The 18,415-nt window shown below is 39.9% G+C and overlaps 2 protein-coding genes across 2 annotated transcripts in view; one reads left to right on the top strand and one right to left on the bottom strand.

Moving 5' to 3' along the window:
• The window catches only part of MATCAP2 (microtubule associated tyrosine carboxypeptidase 2), a 76,665-nt gene extending 71,214 nt beyond the window's left edge, over positions 1 to 5,451 (bottom strand). Inside the window, exon 1 of the mRNA XM_058724589.1 lies at positions 5,324 to 5,451. Coding sequence (XP_058580572.1) covers positions 5,324 to 5,437 — 114 coding nt within the window. The 5' untranslated portion in view covers positions 5,438 to 5,451. The remainder of the gene's footprint in view (positions 1 to 5,323) is intronic.
• ANLN (anillin, actin binding protein) overlaps positions 5,142 to 18,415 on the top strand; it is a 48,707-nt gene continuing 35,433 nt past the window's right edge. The window contains 3 exon segments of the mRNA XM_058724603.1: positions 5,142 to 5,407; positions 11,826 to 11,979; positions 13,462 to 13,776. Of these exon segments, the coding sequence (XP_058580586.1) occupies positions 5,390 to 5,407; positions 11,826 to 11,979; positions 13,462 to 13,776 (487 nt within the window). The 5' untranslated portion in view covers positions 5,142 to 5,389.

The raw sequence follows: 18,415 nt of genomic DNA, 5'->3' as shown, positions 1-18,415 counted from the left end.
ATCAATCAGTTTAAATTTTTGTATGGAAGCACATTATAAACATTTGTGGAGAATATTAAAGTAGGCCTAAATTAATGAAGACCTACCATGTTCACAAATAGAAAGGCTCAATAACACAAAGATGTCAATTCTCTCCAAAATATGTGATAAATTCAGTACAATTCCAATAAAAATCTCAAGAGGATTTTTTAAAAATTGTTTTTCTTTAATGTATTTTTGAGAGGCGGGGTGTGGTACAGAGAGAGAGAGGGAGGCACAGAATCTGAAGCAGGCTCCAGGCTCCAAGTTGTCAGCATAGAACCTGATGTGAGGCTCGCACTTACAAACTGAGAGATCATGACCTGAGCCGAAGTCGGATGCTTAACCGACTAAGCCACCCAGGGGCCCCTCAAGAGGACTTTTTTTTTCTCTTTGTGGAGCTTGACAATCTGATCATAAAATGTATATGTAAAAACAAGGGGCCAAATTAGCCAAATCAATTAGCCAAGCCAAGTTAATTTTTAACTTATCTACCAGATATCAACACTTACAATTAAGACAGTTTGATATTGGGAGAGAAATAGCCAAACTAGTAGAAGAGAATAAAGTGCTCCAAAATAGACCTACATCTCCATAAAAAGCTGATATATTACAAGAGTGGCATTATAGGTCAGTGGGGAAAGAACGGGCAAATAATTAAGAATGGGCTAAGACTTTTGGTTATCCACATTAAAAAAAAATCAATCTAGATAATTTAAAGGCAAAATGATGAAAACAATACTTTTTAGAAGAAAATATGGGAGAACATCTTTATAACCACAGAGTAGGGAAGGATTTCTTGAGACCAAAAAGCACAAGCCCAAATGAAAATATAGATCTAATTACATTAATATTAAACATTTATGTACATCCAAGATATCCTAAAGTGAAAAGATGAGCCGTAAGTGAGGAAAAGATATTAACAAGCCAAAAAGAGTTATTTTTCCAGAAAATACTAAACAAACAACAAAAAACCTATGAATCAAGGCAACAACAGATGTTCGCGAGGATGTGGAGAAAGAGGATCTCTTTTGCACTGCTGGTGGGAATGCAAACTGGTGCAGCCACTCTGGAAAACAGTATGGAGGTTCCTCAAAAGATTAAAAATAGAACTACCCTATGACCCAGGAATTGCACTACTACGTTTTTATCCAAGGGATATAGGTGTGCTGTTTTGAAGGCGCACATGCACCCCAATGTTTATAGCAGCACTATCAACAATAGCCAAAGTATGGAAAGAGCCCAAATGTCCACTGATGGATGAATGGATAAAGAAGATGTGGTATATATATATACATGGAGTATTACTCAGCAGTCAAAAAGAATGAAATCTTTCCATTTGCAACTATGTGGATGGAACCAGAGGGTATTATTCTAAGCGAAATTAGTCAGAGAAAGACAAATATCATATGACTTCACTCATATGAGGACTTTAAGATACAAAACAGATGAGCACAAGGGAAGGGAAGCAAAAATAATATAAAAACAAGGAGGGAGACAAAACATAAGAGACTCTTAAATATAGAGAACAAACACAGGGTTGCTGGAGGGGTTGTGGGAGGGGTGATGGGCTAAATGGGTAAGGGGCATCAAGGAATCTACTCCTGAAATCATTGTTGCACTATATGCTAACTAACTTGGATGTAAATTATAAAAAATAAATAATTAGATTAAAAAAATAATCTCTTTACCCAAGGTGGGGGACCTATGAATCAACAAGAAAAAATCAAATAGCTGCATGGCAAAGGACATAGAGTTGAAATTCACAGAAAAGGAAAACTGAAAAGCCAAGAAACACATGAAATAATGGTCAAGATCAGGAGTGATAGGAAAAGTGAATACAGACTAGAATGGCAAAATCTAAAAAGTATCTGACAGTTAGGGAGGCCCTGCAGTAGTAGGCATGCTCATGCACTGCTGACTGAAGTTAAAAATTGTGACAATAATTTTGAACAGTAATTTATTTTTAATATCTGGCAATAATATTGAAACGTTTATCGAAATGATCCTCTAATTCCTAGGTATATTACTCTAGATAAAATTTTGCATGTGTATATAAGGAGACATGAAAAATTTATGGCATTGTGGTGCATGGGTGGTTCAGTCAGTTAAGTGTCTGACTCTTGATTTCAGCTCAGGTCATGATCTCATGGTTCATGAGATCAAGCCCTGCATTGGGCTCTGCGCTGAGATTCTCTGTCTCCCTCTCTCTCTGACCTTCCCCAGCTCTCTCTCTCTCAAAAATAAATAAAAATACAACATTAAAAAATATTTATGGCATCACAGAATCTTTGGGATGAAATATTTGAAATGAGCTAAACATCCATTAACAGGATAATGGATACACAAATTGCAAGTATATTCATACAATATAATACAGCAGTGAAAATCAATGCAGTACAGCTATTACTGACATGAATCTCATAAAAAGGATACTGAGCAGAAAAATAAACAATTGCAGAAAGATATAGTTAAAAAATTTATGTAAAACAATATATTGTTATGGATATATATGTAGATATAATAAAAGTACATACATTTCATGGGAATGAAAAACATTAAAATCAGGATAGTTTTGTCCCTGGGGAGCGGAACGTGAATGGAATTAAGAAAGGACACACAGGAGACTTCAAGTATAGGATTATTTATTTCTTTAGGCTAGGCTAGGTGGTGGGTAGATAGTCATCTGTTTTATTCATTACTTTTTTGTAAACTGGAAATATTTTATAACACAAGTTTTAAAAGAAGAAAAGTAATTCTAGCTTATAAACTGAAGAATGAACTACCAGGGGGTAAGAATGGAAAAAAGGTGACATGTTATGTAACAGTCGCTGTACTCTAGGAAGAGTAGACTTGAGTATCTAGCACAGCTTCTGGTAGCTGGTAGGTGTTTAACAAGTTGTAACTATTGTGGTGGTTGCTGTCATCAATTGTCATCAGTGTAAAGATTAAAAGACATGAAGAAAGATAAACTAATATTTGGAGTAGTTATATTGCACTATGTGCTTTATGCATCTTTTTTAGTCTTGACTAGAATCTGGTTATAAAGAATCTAAGCCTCACAGAAGCCAAGGCTGGAAGGCACAAAGACTACGTAAATTTCTAATGACTTCTTTTCCAATGTTGTTTAAACCACACACTCTTCTCCCTCCTCTCCAACACACACACACACACACACACACACACACACACACACACACACACACCCCTTTCCTGTCGAGCAGTGAGAAAAATTCAAACATTTTTACTTTGGAGCATAAGTAGCATATTTGGAGTTAAATATTAATAATTTGATACACTAAACACTTGGGTGGTGCCTTATTACAGAATACTTTTGGAACTCTCAATTTAATTTTCATCTGATCTTCCTGACAACTCTGAGGAAGGCAGCACAGTTGATTATTCCTGTTTTACAGATGAGTAAATCAAAATCCAGAGAGGCTAAAGCAGAAGTTACTAACTTGGAAGGGCGCCTGGGTGGCTAAGTCGATTAAGTGCAGGATTTTAGCTCAGGTCATGATCTCATGGTTCATGGGTTCGAGCCCCTGGTTGGGCTTTGTGATGACAGCTCAGAGTTTGGACCCTGCAAGGGACTCTGTGTCTCCCTTTCTCTCTGCCCCTCCCCCACTCACACGTGTGCATGCAGGTTCTCTCTCAAAAATAAATAAACATTTAAAATAATTTAAAAAGAGTTGCTAACTTGGTGACCATGAGGTTCACAAAATTCTATGTCAAATACTTTATGATTAAATGGTCATTTTTCTAGGTAGAGGGTCAGCTTTACTTGTATTTTTTAAAAGGCCCATTACTTCCCAAAAAGGTTTAAAAAAATACTGGGTTAAATGATTTGCCTAAGATCACATGGTCCTATAGGAGCCAAGACCCCAAGCAATTTCTTCCTACTCTACACTCAGAATTCTTTTTACTGCAACCTATAGCATCAAAATTCAAATCAGAGAGATTATTAGTGAAATACTGTTTGTAATGTCTACTGAATGCTAAGATGGAAGTGTTATTAAATATACCAAAACATCTAACTTGGAAGGAATAGTTTTGGTTTGGTCAGCCTTTAGGCAGTCACTCTGTAAATGACTCCGTAATCTACATGGTGTTGCTTTTCAGCTGAACAAGTCGAGAACTGTTGTCTTCACAAGCCCTTGAGCAGACTTGCTAAATAAGAAAGGAATCTGATACAGTAATTATATAACGTATTTTACAATTCCGAGTAATCTGTAAAGATTAATTATTGAGACACAGTTTGATCTCCTGGTGGAAAGGGTACCATGGGCTGAGAATGGGATTTTCATTTCTCCTGGACAAGAGTTACTTGTCTCAGGGTTTCCTTGCTCTTGGCTGTAAAAGGATTAAGGTGGATGCCTTCTCAATCCTTCCAGCTCTAACACTGTATAAATTTAGATGGAATTTAAAATAGGAATCTACTGGGTGGCTCAGACGATTGAGATCGAGCATCTGGGTCTTGATTTCTGCTCAGGTCAGATCCCAGGGTCTTAAGGTCCAGCGCCTATGTCTGGCTCTCCATTGAGTATGGAGCCTCAAGATTTCTGTCTCCCTCTGCCCCTCTTCGAGATCATGCCTGCTCTAAAGAAACAAATAGGAAGGCAGACAGGAGTTCTGTGTATGAACTTCTCACACACAGTCTGTTAATGTTATTTTCCCAATAAGAAAGGTCTTCAGGGCCCCAGGTGGGTGGGTCACTGATCATTAGCCCCAAGTGTTCGAGGACCCACTAGGGAGGGCCCTCATGAGGGCAAGCTTGCAGTCTCCATCAGGGTGACGTGAAGGCGAGCGGAAAGAAAGCTACAGAAGGCCAAAAGGGCAGTGGGATTTCAAACACAAGGGCTCTTAATCCTATATTAAAGAAGGAAGGAAGGCAAGAAAGTCCAAGTACCACGGGTTCCAAGAGATCAGCTTAAACAGGGTGGCTTGTGCGAGCGTTGGGGGTGGGGCTTCGGTCCCGAGGCGGCTGGAGGACGGCCAGAGCGGAGCCGCACCTCCTGCCTCATCCCGGCCTCCAGGGCTGGGGTGTGACTGAGAAAAAGCCAGCCACCCATGGGAACCTCCGCGCCCGTCAAAGCCACGTGACGGAGAGCCGGGGCGGGCCGAGGCGTGTCCTCTCCGCCCCGCGCGCAGGCGCGCTGTACGGGCGCTGAAATTCAAATTTGAACGGCCGCAGGAGGCCGAATCTGACACTGGAGGCTGAGGGATAGAGGAGAGTAGTTTGGGAGAGTTCTCCCAGCCACGGCCTTCTGGTTCTCTTCAAGTGACACACTGAATCGGGACTCACTTTTCTTTTTCTGAATTTGAACCACCGTTTCCGTCGTCTCGCAATCAACACGCGAACTCCGGGGCGATGGACCCGTTTACCGAGGTGAGAAAATTTGCGGGCGCAGCCTGCCATCCCGGCTCTCGGCCCCTACCCACCCTTCCCACCTTCTGCCGACCTCTGGGCCCACCGGGCCGAGGGCGCGTGCGCGCGCTTGCGCAGCGTGTGTGTGCGGGGCGCGGCTGGGAGAACCGTGGGAGAGAAGCGGCTGGAGGGCGCACGTCGCCTACTCTGCGGCTGCTGTTCGTCCGAGTTTTACTTATTGCTGTCCGGCAGTGAAGCTCAGGGAGGGACATTTTGAGTCTGTCCTTTTAGGCGTTACCGAAAAGCCCTCTGCCAGCCCCGATTGTTGTAACGCCCTGTGAAGTGGAGCCCCGTCCCTTCCGAGAGTGAGGTTGGGGCCTGGGCGGAACTGGTCCTGCTGGAAGGGAAAGCGAGGATAAGGTGTAGGGTGGAGTCGGGTGCCTGAATGACTCAGTGCTGTGTGCAGTCGCCGCCTGCAAATGGAATGTGATTTGCGGGGTTCAGGTCGCCCGCAGAGGTGTTATGCATGTAAAAGATCCTGTTAATGAAATGACGGCAAAATGTTTAATAAGCCAATACTGAAACCATTGCATCCGTTCCTATAAAGTGAATACATTCTTCAGATTTGATTGCTCAGCTAAATAGGGAAGAAATTTAATCCCCGAGATTGACACTTGAATGGAAAGGAAAAAGTACTGGCCGAATATATACAAACAAAATTAATAGCCGACAATGTAAAAAAACCAGAGTAAAGAAATAAACCTCTTTGTGTGTGTTTATGGAGCCTAACATTACAGTGATAGTTTTTAACTTCTCTTTTGTCCTTTGGAAATTGAATATGGATTAATTACATCATGTGTCAATTATTTCTCTAGCTTTGGTCAATCTTGTTAAGAATGTACATGGACACACTCAGCAGTTTAGTGTAGACCACTTGTCCACTCCCTTTTCTTACAGGACAGTTCCTGTTCCTTTAGGTTGTGCAAGTTTCAAACTGCTATTTTTTTTTTTTTTTTTTTTTTGAGTTGCTGCAGAGTGGGCCTAAAGATGTCTCTACACTAGATTCAAAACTTAAATGCTATGGAGAGTAGAAATACTTTTTTGGGGGGAACCTATATTTACAATTCCATAAATCTTAAGATAGTTTCAACAATTACAGTTTACTTATATTCAAACATAACAGTATTTATTTTTGTTTCAAATTCTCAATCATCTAGGGAAAACACATTAATTTGTTAAACTTACTTAAAGATCTGCAGAAAACCCAGAACACATTTTTGTATTAGCCTTAAAAAATAAGGATCATGCAGCATGTATTTTTCTCGTACTTTGAAGTTAAAAAGGATAGATTATTTTATGTTAGTAATCTAGAATAGTCTTCCTTAAAAAATTAGCCCTATGTGTCTTGAATATTCCTGTTAGTCTCCTAAGTAACTGACAGGAACCAAGCATTTTGAAAGTTGGCTGAAAATTGTACTTCATTTTACTTAACAATGCCTCTCTTAAGCTAGTGCAAATTTCAGTTGAAAGAAACTTTTATTTGAAACAAACCTTTTGTTTTAGAGTGTGCTCAGAAACGTGTATGGTTTATATTATGAAAAGTCAGATCAGTTGCAGTTGGAATAAACAGCTTTGACTGTTTTCCTTAATTGGTAATGAGGGAACTATTTGAAATGGTTTCAGGGAGTAGGTGCTTAATTATAGCATTCATAACATTCTTGCACAGGGAAGTGAACTGGTGCAGTTCTTTGTCTGAAAAGGACTGAAACTAAGTTAAAATGACTTTCTCAACCAGAGTTCTTTATCAGAACCACAGAACACAGAAAATGATTTGAGAGGCTGTTTTGTTAATTTTCCCAAAGGTGATTCATCACCATGCCATCCTATAAGCATAGGAGAAATGTTAGTTCATTACATTCATGTCAGGGCATTAGGGCTAATTCTCTTGATAACTCTGGTTGAGAAAGCCACAACCATCCTAAAGTTTCTTTTCTTAAACAAGGCTGTTGTGCATTGCTTCTCCCTGCTGTCACCAGTGCTGTTTGGCACACTCTTCCTCTCCCTGTCTCTTGCACCTGGCAAACTGATGTAACCTCCAGCTCGGACTTGGATTTCCCTTCTTCAGGGGGCAGATCACCTTTTGCAGTGCTCTCCCTGCACTGTTATTACCTGTTGAATATATTTCCTGCCGGAATGTGAGCTTCATGAATGCAGGCCTGTTCTTTCCTATTCAGAGGGATGTTTCCCTCTGAAACATCAAGCACATCCTAACATCAAGCACATCCAATAACATTCTGCTGAAATAATAAAGAGAGCCATTCAGTGCAAATTATTTTACAAACAAATAACTATGTACAACAGTAACTATTAGAACATTTTAGCCATATTCTTTGCTTTCTTGTAGAAAATTTCAAATTACTCAAGTGTAATGATTCCTCATGGATTCATCACCCAGCAACACATGACCGTATTGTTTCACTGTACTCCCCTCTAATCCCTCCCACTGAATTATTTGGAGGCAAATTCTAGAGATTATATAATTTCATACACACACACATATATATATATGTGTATATGTGTGTATACACACACATATATATATATACACATATATATATATATATATATATATACTTCAGTATTTATCATTAAACACTAAGGACTTAAAAAAATCATAGTGCCATTATCATACCTAAAAAATCAACAATTCCTTAATATCAAATATTCTGTCAATATTCAGATTTCCTTAAGTGTCATGGTTTTGCAGTTTGTTTGAATCAGGATCTAGGCAGGGTCCACAGGGCAATATCTTTCTATATTCTTCCTGGAAGAACCAGAAATAAAGAAGCCATCTTGGTTCATGGATGAACAAGCAGTTAAGGCAGATGTTTATTGTTTATTATTATGATCAGCTGATAACATTTAGAAAGTTATGTTGATATGAAGTTAGTGCTCCTGACAATAAGTTCTTAAAAAAGAGTCATTGGGTTTAATCAAAAGAGAGTTTATAGGCAAGTGGTTAAGAGCTCAAACTCTGGAGTCTGGGTTTGAATCCTGCCTTACCACTTAGCTATGAGACTTATGGCTTGTTTTTTAACCTGTGCCTGGGTTCCTTCATCTGTGAAAACAGTAGTAAAAACAGAACCTGCCAAGCAAAATTTTGAAAATGAAATGAGATTTTGTGTGCAGACACTGAAAGTACTTACATAAATATTGGTGCTGTTGTGCTTGCCATTAGGTGAATGTAAAACCATAAACTTAATGCTCATAACATTAGCGTTAGCCTCTTAGTTTGAAGATCTCATGGGGGATGGCCATTCCCTAAGACCGTCATAGGGAACCCCATGGCTGGCCGTGCTGAGTCAGAGCTTTCTGTGTAGGACCCTTAAAAGAGAAAAGCTACAGTTAAAATACTCTGTAAAACATCTTCTCTTGTGCAATAAATAAATGAACATGCTGTTACTAGTCTGAATGGAATTTCTCTTATTTTTCAGAATTAAATGAAAATCTCTGTATTGATCTCGGAAAGGATGCTGATAGAGCATATTGAAAATAATGAGTTAGTTTATATTGAGCCTCTTGTTTCAGAAGGCAGGGAAATAAGCAATACCTCCTAAAAAGATTTTTGTCTAACGATTTGAGGTGTATGTGTGGCAGAAATTGCTTAAGGACTGTAAGCTTCAGTTATTTTAGATTCATCCACATGGAATGTCTTATTTCCTGGTTTCGTTAGTTATTGCAGTTTTTTTAAATGCCTTTATTATTTAAAGCAGGAGGTGTGATATTTGAAGGAATATACTTTATAAATAAAGAACCCTTGGATTCCTGATGCATTATTATAGGGACTTAGATTTATTGAGCTGTTGAGTTTTTGTCCCTTAGATAAATTTCTTTTAAATTAATCTTTGACCTTTATTTTATATATTAGGGAACTTCTGCTTACCTATTTTAATAGATTTTGAAATCTTTGAATCTAATGTAGACAATAGAGTACTTGTATATGTTTGAATGTCAGAGCTGCATTCTTTTGTGACCAACCTCTTGCTCATAGTAACTGAAAATATACTGACTCACAAGTATTCTAACTGACAGGAATGGAATGTGAACATGTACATGAACGAAGAAAATTAGGCTAGTTTTTTTTATCTGGGTAGTGATATATTTTATTAGGGGGGAAAATATATATATATATATATATATATGAATTGGTGTAACAATACTGCTTTTGAGTTTGTTGAAGACTTTTATTTCAAGGGTAAATGTCTTGTGTTTTGGAAGGCATTTGGCTCATAAATTACTTTCAGTGATATAGCATTTAGATTTAGTGTCACTCTTTGAATGAGAAATCATTCCCAAGAAAAGTGGAGAGTTGTGCCTTCCTCTAAATTTAGCTCCATTTCTTTTGCACATTCAGAGGAATTATAATCTTTTTTAATGTTTATTTATTTTTGAGAGAGAACATGAGTGGGGTAGGGGTAGAGAGACAGGGAAATAGAGAATCTGAAGCAGGCTCCAGGCTCTGAGCTGTCAGCACAGAGACCAACAGGGGGTTCAAACTCACTAACTGAGATCATGACCTGAGCCAAAGCTCGGCACTTAAGCAACTGAGCCACCCAGGCGCCCCACTCAGAGGAATTTTAAAGAATAATTATTCTATTTTTAATTAAGCAATTAAAAAGGTCAAATGGGAGTGTAATTCCTTAGTCTGTGTTAACTACTGTATCTGTGTGTGCAGGGCAGTGTATAAACTCCAGCCAATAATTCTCATATCTCCTTTAGTTGTATACTTTTGAAAGAGAAAGTATTGTTTTATAGGATCTTGTGTTTGTTCAACTACACTGTTTCAAATAGAAGCATTAATTGATTCAGGGTAAGAAAAGAGTAATCCTGATTTTATGGAATGGTTAAGATATCAACTCAAGATTATTTTATTATGTATTGATATTCAATTAAATAAAATGTGGGATTTTTTTAGCTTGGCTTTTTTTTTTTTTTCCTGTCATCTTAGGAAATGTCAGGTTTTCAAAGAAGTAAATATGTCCATTATCTCTTGCTGTTTACCATTATACCAAATCTTAGTGGCTGTATTAGCTTTGTTGCTGTAACAAATTATCATACTCTTAGTGGCTTAAAATCACATATAGTTATTATTTTCTGAAGATCATAAGGCTGATGGATTTTACAGGGTTAAGATCAAGGTGTTGGCAGGATTGTGTTCCTTCTGGAGGCTCTAGAGGAGAATCTGTTTCTTTACCTTTTCTAACTTCTAGAGGCCACCTGCATTTTTTGGCTTGTAGCCCCTTCCTCTATCTCCAGAGCCACCAATCACATCACTCCAAGCTCTGCTTCTGTTGTCACATCTTCTCTGACCTTCCTGACTTTTCTCTCAGAAGGACAACTGTGATTACATTAGGCCCACCTAAGTAATGCAGGATAATCTTTTCATCTCAAGATTCTTCATCACATCCGCCAAGCCCCTTTTGTCAAGTAAAGTAATACATTCACAGGTTCAGGGAATTAGGAAATGAACATCTTTGGGGACTGTTATTCTCCCTACCAAAGTGCTTAAAACAACCACCACATTAGTTCCTGATTCAGTGGCTCAGCAATTTGTGTTGGGCTCAGCTAGGCTGTGCTTCTGGTGGTGTCCCCAGCTGTCATACAGGAGTCTGCAGTGATCTGGCAAATTAGCTGGGACTGAATGCTCTAACGTGGCCTTACTCATCGGTCCGGTAGTTGATGCCAGCTCTCAGCTGGGCCAGGTGTCTCTAGCAGGCTTGTGCAGTCTTGGGCAGGTGTCTCTACACCTCATGGCACCGTTCCAAGAGAGTGCAAAGAGAAACCGCAAGACCTCTGAGGCCTGTGGTTGGAAGTCATGCCGTATCACTTCTGCCACATTCTGTTGGTCAAAGTAAATCATAAGGCCAGCCCAGTTTGAGGGTATGGAAATAGATTCTACCTTTTGATGAAAAGCAGAAAAATTTCTGGTTATTTTAAATCTCATAAACCAACTTTACACATTTTATTCATATTACACCTGTAATAGTTAAAAAAAAATTAGTGTTTATTTTTGAGAGAGAGAGAGAGAGCAGGCAGGGGAGGGGCAGAGAGAGAGGGAGAGAAAGAGAGAATCTCAAGGAGGCCCTGCAATGTCAATGCGGAGCTTGACGTGGGGCTCAAACTCATGAACCATGAGATCGTGACCTGAGCTGAAATCAGGAGTTGGACACTTATCTGACCGAGCCACCCAGGCACCCCTGTAATAATTTTGACATTGGGGTGCTTCTTTGGTGAATTTTGACTTAATTACTTAGGATCCCATTTTTGAAATGTATTTAACTGTTATCCTACATGGCAATTAGTGATTTTAGAAGGTGCCTCAAGTTTTGTGAACTTTTGACTAAACTTGTGTTTTAATGTTGATATATTATATATGTAGAAACTGCTTGAACGAACCCGTGCCAGGCGAGAGAATCTTCAGAGAAAGATGGCTGAGAGGCCCACAGCAGCAGCAAGGTCTGCCATGCATGCTAAGAGAACCAGAGAGCCACTTACTGAAGCAAGTAACCAACAGCCTCTACCTGGTAGTGAAGGTAAAAGACTTTGTGGGGAAAAGTAAAATTTGCATCTTTTAAAGGAGATCAGCCCCAAACATTTTATTGCGCGTGTAGAAAAACCAAGGTCTTTGGGAGACAAATATATAATAGCCTCTGGGGAAAGATCAGCCTTCTATTCTATTTTAGGTCTGTTATATTAGGCCTAGAACTACCAGGCCAGAGCAGAGTATCTAATAAATACTTCAAATTAATTGGTTGAATTTTATTTTCCTCAACCTAAGGTTATTTAAAACCCCCAAGGGAAGAAAAGTAAAGGAGCAGGGGAACACTTAATTACACAGTGGTGGCATGGACTTTATCCACCCCAACGATGCCAGAATAGCTGACCACCCAGTTCAGATAGTGTCTCTGGCATGAGTAGGGCAGCGAAAGGCTTACCTGCTCGCAGATGCTTGATATTTAGTGAGTATTCTCATCCTCTGTCAGTTGAACCAGCTCTCTAGAGCTAGGCTCGATGTATAGGTTGTTAATTTAAGAACCAGTGAATTAAACAAAAACAAATAAATACACACAAATAAACAAACCTAAACTCACCTGGAAATTTAACTTATTCTGTCCTAAATCCTGGCATCCCCAGCCTGCATCAGTAAGCTGGCTGCTTTAGTGTTTTCCTAGAGTGTGGAATAGTCTGGAGATAATAATTTTCCTTAGTATAAATTTAAAAATACAAATAGAAAAAGAGCATTACAGAAGGCAAAATCAATATTACAAGAGATGGGGGCATGGAGCAGGCTCACAGTTAACTTTGTAAGCTAACCATAGAATAGGAATTTATTTTCATATGTTTATACATTTTGAAGGAAGGAATACCATATATATCACATATATATGGTATACATATTACACATGTGATTTGTTACACATGCATGGTATATATGTTACACATATGTGACCTATATATCAGACATACATGGTATATATTGTATATATATATTGCGTGTATGATATACTGCATGTATATGGTATGGTTCACGAAAGATTGTTTTAAAAACAGAAAGCCTATTTCTACCCTTAGCTGTGTTGCTTTAGGCAGGTAACATCATTGCTCTGCATTTGGTTTTCCTTATCTAAAAATGAGGTAATTGGGCTGTGTGATCTTTGAAATCATTCAAAACATTTGCTTATTATATGTGTATGCACTTTTTATTTCCTAGCGTCTTAAGACTACATAAAGTATCAGGCATATGTCTGGAGAATATTATTTGAACATCTTTTTATTTAGGTGTTTTAAACTAGAAATTATATGTTTGCTGAAAAAGAAATCTTTCATATCAGATTTCTAAGTCACTAAAAGTAGAATTTTACATATTTCTTGTTGCAAGGAAAATCATTTAAAGAGTCTAGAGAAACATGATGTTTTTAAAATAATTTGTCACATACCTACTGCAAGTTGTTTAGGCTATGAGAAATTGCAGACTTCTGAATGTTTTTTTTGGGGGGGTATCCTTTTTAATCTAGAGAAATCTTGTACAAAACCATCACCATCAAAAAAACGCTGTTCTGACAACGCTGAAGTAGAAGTTTCTAACTTGGAAAATGAAAAGCCAGTGGAGTCAGCTTCTGCAAAAGCCTGTCCTCCAAGTCCTCTGCCTCCTCGGGCGCAGCCACAGACGCCAGCTCCTGTCAGTGATGCCGAGGCTGTCCCGGCACCGCTGCCGGGTGTGAGGACAGGGCTTAACTCAAGACTGGAAGCGAGGGCAGGCTCTTCAGTGAAAACACGAATGCAAAGACTGGCGGAGCAGCGGCGCCATTGGGATAATAATGACATGACAGGTATGAATTAGAGGGATGGCATGGTCCTTCAAATCTGTTTCAAGAAGACTCAACTTGGTAGGTTGAAAATCTGATTTATTGGTTAACACACGAAAGATAAACGCTTCTGTTTTATCTATCTCCTGAGTATCCGTTGCCTACAAATGGTTTGTATATCAATAGCATATTTATAAGTTGGTTGTGTTCTCATTGAAGTGGGTGCTGATGAGGTTCTTAGACCAGCTCACAAAAGCATGGTCTTATGACAGAATCATCTTATATTTTCAATTAAAAACAATAGAGAACAAACTTACCTTGGCATTATTAGCCTTGCTGATCTTCAGCTCTATATGCAAGAAATCCCATTTGATGGATTAACTAATTAAATAAATTTGAGTGGCTAAAGTATGCAGTACTATTTAATAGAGGGGAGAGAACACTTACACACTTATTGAGCACGTATAAAGCATGTTACACTAAGGTGCTGGGACCCAGTGAAGTGACCTGGGCTCATACTCACATGGAGAGTGTCACAGCAAATCAGCAGTCATGCTGCAGGATTATGTGTTCTATGATCAATTTTGTCTCCTATCTTCTTACCAAAAAAAGCCTTGAGATGACTTACAAAAACAACTATATTACAAAACAAGAAAAATAAGGAAATTCCAGGGTGAAGGGAAGGAAAAACAAAGAAGGGAAGGGTAAAATTATTTTATTAAATACAGGCTTTAAGGTCCATCTCACTTGCCAGAGTTCTGAACTTACTAGCAGCCCATGCAAAGAGGTGAAACACCATCAGTTACGTGACTGGTGTTTGTTTACAAGATGAAAGCAGAACCATGGCCGGAACTAAGACCCAAGAGAACTTTCTTTCCTGGGTCCTGAAAGATGACTTTGCAGAAGGTGGTAAATGTGTAAGGTTTTTCAAGGTAGGCAGGCGGCCTGGCTCCAAGCTCAGTTCAGTAAGCACAGTTGCAAAGAGAGCCAGCACAGTACAGGTGGACAGCTCACTGGCAACTGGGCCTTACCCAAGGAAATGTTCCTTTAGCTTTGGCTTTCGGCCTGGAGCCGTGTAATGGAAACATTTGGACTGTTGGATTAGAATCTCAGGAGTGTGGTGGAGCCCTGGGGTGTGCTTTTGTCTTTTTTTTTTTTTTTTAAGCTCTGTATGTTACTCTGATGCGTAGACAGAATTGAGACCAAGTGACTTGAAGAAATGGATGCATTACACAGATTTAGGCAGTCTTTCGTAAATATTAATTCTTTTTGTCTGAAATTTTGATAAGTATTGGACAGTAGAGCATTTAAAGTTATTCTTTTTGGCAGTGATGGTAATTTCAAGAGCAAATACTGTGTAAAGTGCTAGGCATTCTAAACATTATTTGTTCTAATATAGCATTTAATTCCTATAGAAATCTAATGACATACATCCCACTTTTATGTTCATGGTATCGAAAAGGAAACTGGGTTTGGAGAGAGCAAGAGGCCTGCCTAGAATTAGAAGCTAAAATTCCAAGCTCAGTAGTTTGACTCTAGTGCTCAACTCTTGCCTGCTATAACTTACCTGATGACTTTTAGCTTTTTTTTTTTTTTTAATGTTTATTTATTTTGGGGGGTGGGGAGAAGGGGAGGAGCAGAGAGAGGGAGAGACACAGAATGCAAAGCAGGCTCCAGGCTCTGAGCTGTCAGCACAGAGCCTGACATGGGGCTCGAAGTCACGAAGCATGCAACCATGACCTAAACTGAAGTCAGCCGCTTAACCAACTGAGCCACCCAGGTGCCCTGACTTACTTGGTATTTTGGGGCATGTAACAGAGTACAGATGTTCCATATTGTCTGTTATGCCTATTTATCTTAATAGTGGGCAGGGCTCACCATGCTTTACAGTGCCCAAGGAGGCTAACTGGTACATGTTCCTAAACACAAGGATGTCCCATTTCTGTTTTGTAGGAGGTATTTACGGATAGTGGAGAGAGGGCTGTGACAGAATCCACGCTTAGAACAGATAAGACCCTCGGGGCGCCTGGGTGGCGCAGTCGGTTAAGCGTCTGACTTCAGCCAGGTCACGATCTCGCGGTCCGTGAGTTCGAGCCCCGCGTCAGGTTCTGGGCTGATGGCTCGGAGCCTGGAGCCTGTTTCCGATTCTGTGTCTCCCTCTCTCTCTGCCCCTCCCCCGTTCATGCTCTGTCTCTCTCTGTCCCAAAAATAAATAAAAAACGTTGAAAAAAAAAAAATTTAAAAAAAAAAAAAAAAGAACAGATAAGACCCTCAACATTCTAGAGCAGAAAGCATTGCAGCAGTGATTTTGAACATTTTGAAAGCAAATGTTAACACATGCCTACCTCAGCTTTGAAAATAAATCTCATTAAGGCATAGCCTGTCTGATTCTAAGCACTGACACTTGAGAATAAAGCACTTGCAGTGAATGATTTAGTGAATGTTATCCAGGATGTGGGTAGCAGCCAATTAAATGAGGAACTATACTAAAATAGAACTTATCTGAAGTTTCTTTTCTGATCGAGAACAGTTAGTGGAGCTAGAGTTCCAGTAAGCTCATTCCTAAAACATGATAATAAAACTGTCATCTGCATAGAGGACAGGGCTTATTCTCAGGAAAGCAACAGAGGTATGCAAAGGGGTCTTGCAAGGGCAGTGGGGTTCAGGGAAGACTCTCTGGAGGAGGCAGAGGCAATCAACCTGGACTCCAAAGGACCACTGGCTTCAGACAGTGGAGGAGGTATCCTAGGCAGAAGCAACAGAATGCCTAAAAAGCAGAGTTACCATAAACACACTGTGTGCATAAAGAGTAGGTATTTTCTGGTAGAAAAATGAGATCGGTTTGAAGAAAGCAGCAGGGGTCCAGAGCATGTGGAATTTAACCAGGAGGTGATGGTGGCATACTGGAAGAGTTTAAGTGGGCAAATGTTGTAGAGAGATCACTCTGGCATCAGAAGTAAGGAGGGACTGAATAGGGCAGAGACTCGAGCAGGAGGATCAGTTAGAAGGCTCGTGTTATAGTCCACATGTGGGATGAAGGCCTGTGGAAGTGAAGGGGAGAGGCCAGATCTGTAAGATTTAGGAGACAATCTCTGGAACTTGATGCCTGGATGGTGAAGGAGGTGAAGGGAGAAGGAGGAAGAGGTCATGATGAGGAGGAACATGTTTGCGGCAGTCTCAACGTCAGATATGTTATTTGGGGTGCTTGGGTGGTAGCCGAATGGAAGTGGTCGGTAGTTGCAAGGACACCATGGAAGATCTGGCACAAGGACAGAACTAGCAGAGCATGATGTCACCAGCAGAAACACAAGGCCTACAGAGTGTGCACTGGCATCTAGTGACAACAGCAAATGCAACTTGCGGGCTGCGGTGTAGGCAGAGGCAGGTTGAAGGGAGCTGAGTGGTGAGAGAATATTTGTGCAGGGCAAGAGGGGCAGCTGCAGAGGGGTATATGTTGGTGAGAGGGTATTTGTGTTTAGCTTTAAGATGAGACCGACTTGGGGGCGCCTGGGTGGCGCAGTCGGTTAAGCGTCCGACTTCAGCCAGGTCACGATCTCGCGGTCTGTGAGTTCGAGCCCCGCGTCAGGCTCTGGGCTGATGGCTCGGAGCCTGGAGCCTGTTTCCGATTCTGTGTCTCCCTCTCTCTCTGCCCCTCCCCCGTTCATGCTCTGTCTCTCTCTGTCCCAAAAGTAAATTAAAAAAAAGTTGAAAAAAAAAAAAAAATTTAAAAAAAAAAAAAAAAAAAAAAGATGAGACCGACTTGAGCATAATTATGTGCAGAGACAAAAAGTGTTTGTACAGAGGAGGAATACGTACAGGGCTTCGTCAGCTATCCATTACTAACGTGAGATCGATAAGTAACTGTGGAAAATGAAGTAACTGTGGAAAAACACTGCTGTCTAGCCCTGTGCTATCCAATTCTGGAGACAATAGCCATATGTAGCCTTTAAGATTTAAATTAATTACAATGAAATGAAATGAGGTTTCTGAGTTGCCCTAGCTACATTTCAAGTGCTCACTAGCCACATGTGGCTGGCTAGTGGTTGGTTACTGTACTAGATAGCACGGATATGGAACGTCTCCATCATTGCAGGAAGTTCGATTGTACAGCACTGGTTTACTCCATTTTTAAAACAAAAAGTACCTGTGGCATCTGTAAGCTTAAACTGTGCAGTAGTGTAACAAAATGATTTAATTCTAAAAATATAACCTAAATGTACAGTACCTTCGGGCATTCATGATCCATTAAAAATTGAAAAAAAATAGGTATAAGAAGTTCGTGGGTTTCTTTTTGTTTTAATTTGGATTAAGTATCCTCTGATTTGAAAAGGTATTGTCAAATTTAAGCAGCTGGTAGTTTCATGCATACGAGAGCTTTTTATTAGTTCTGAAACCTACTAACCTCTTTATTTTTTTAAAACTTTTTTAAATTTGTTTTTGAGAGAGAGAAAGCAAATGGGGGAGGGACATGGGGCGGGGGGGGAGGTGGACAGAGGATCTGAAGCCGGCTCTGTGCTGACAGCAGAGAGCCTGATGCGGGGCTCAAACTCACCAACAGTGAGATCATGATCTGGGCCGAAGTTAGATGCTTAACTGACTGAGCCACCCAAGCACCCCTCTACGAACCTCTTCTTAAAATTCTGAGTGGAGCGATCCTGGGATT

This window comes from Neofelis nebulosa, chromosome 4 (assembly GCF_028018385.1).
Source record: "Neofelis nebulosa isolate mNeoNeb1 chromosome 4, mNeoNeb1.pri, whole genome shotgun sequence".
NCBI lineage: Eukaryota > Metazoa > Chordata > Mammalia > Carnivora > Felidae > Neofelis > Neofelis nebulosa.
Note: the sequence above shows the minus strand (reverse complement) of the source record. Positions and strands in the feature narration are given on the sequence as shown.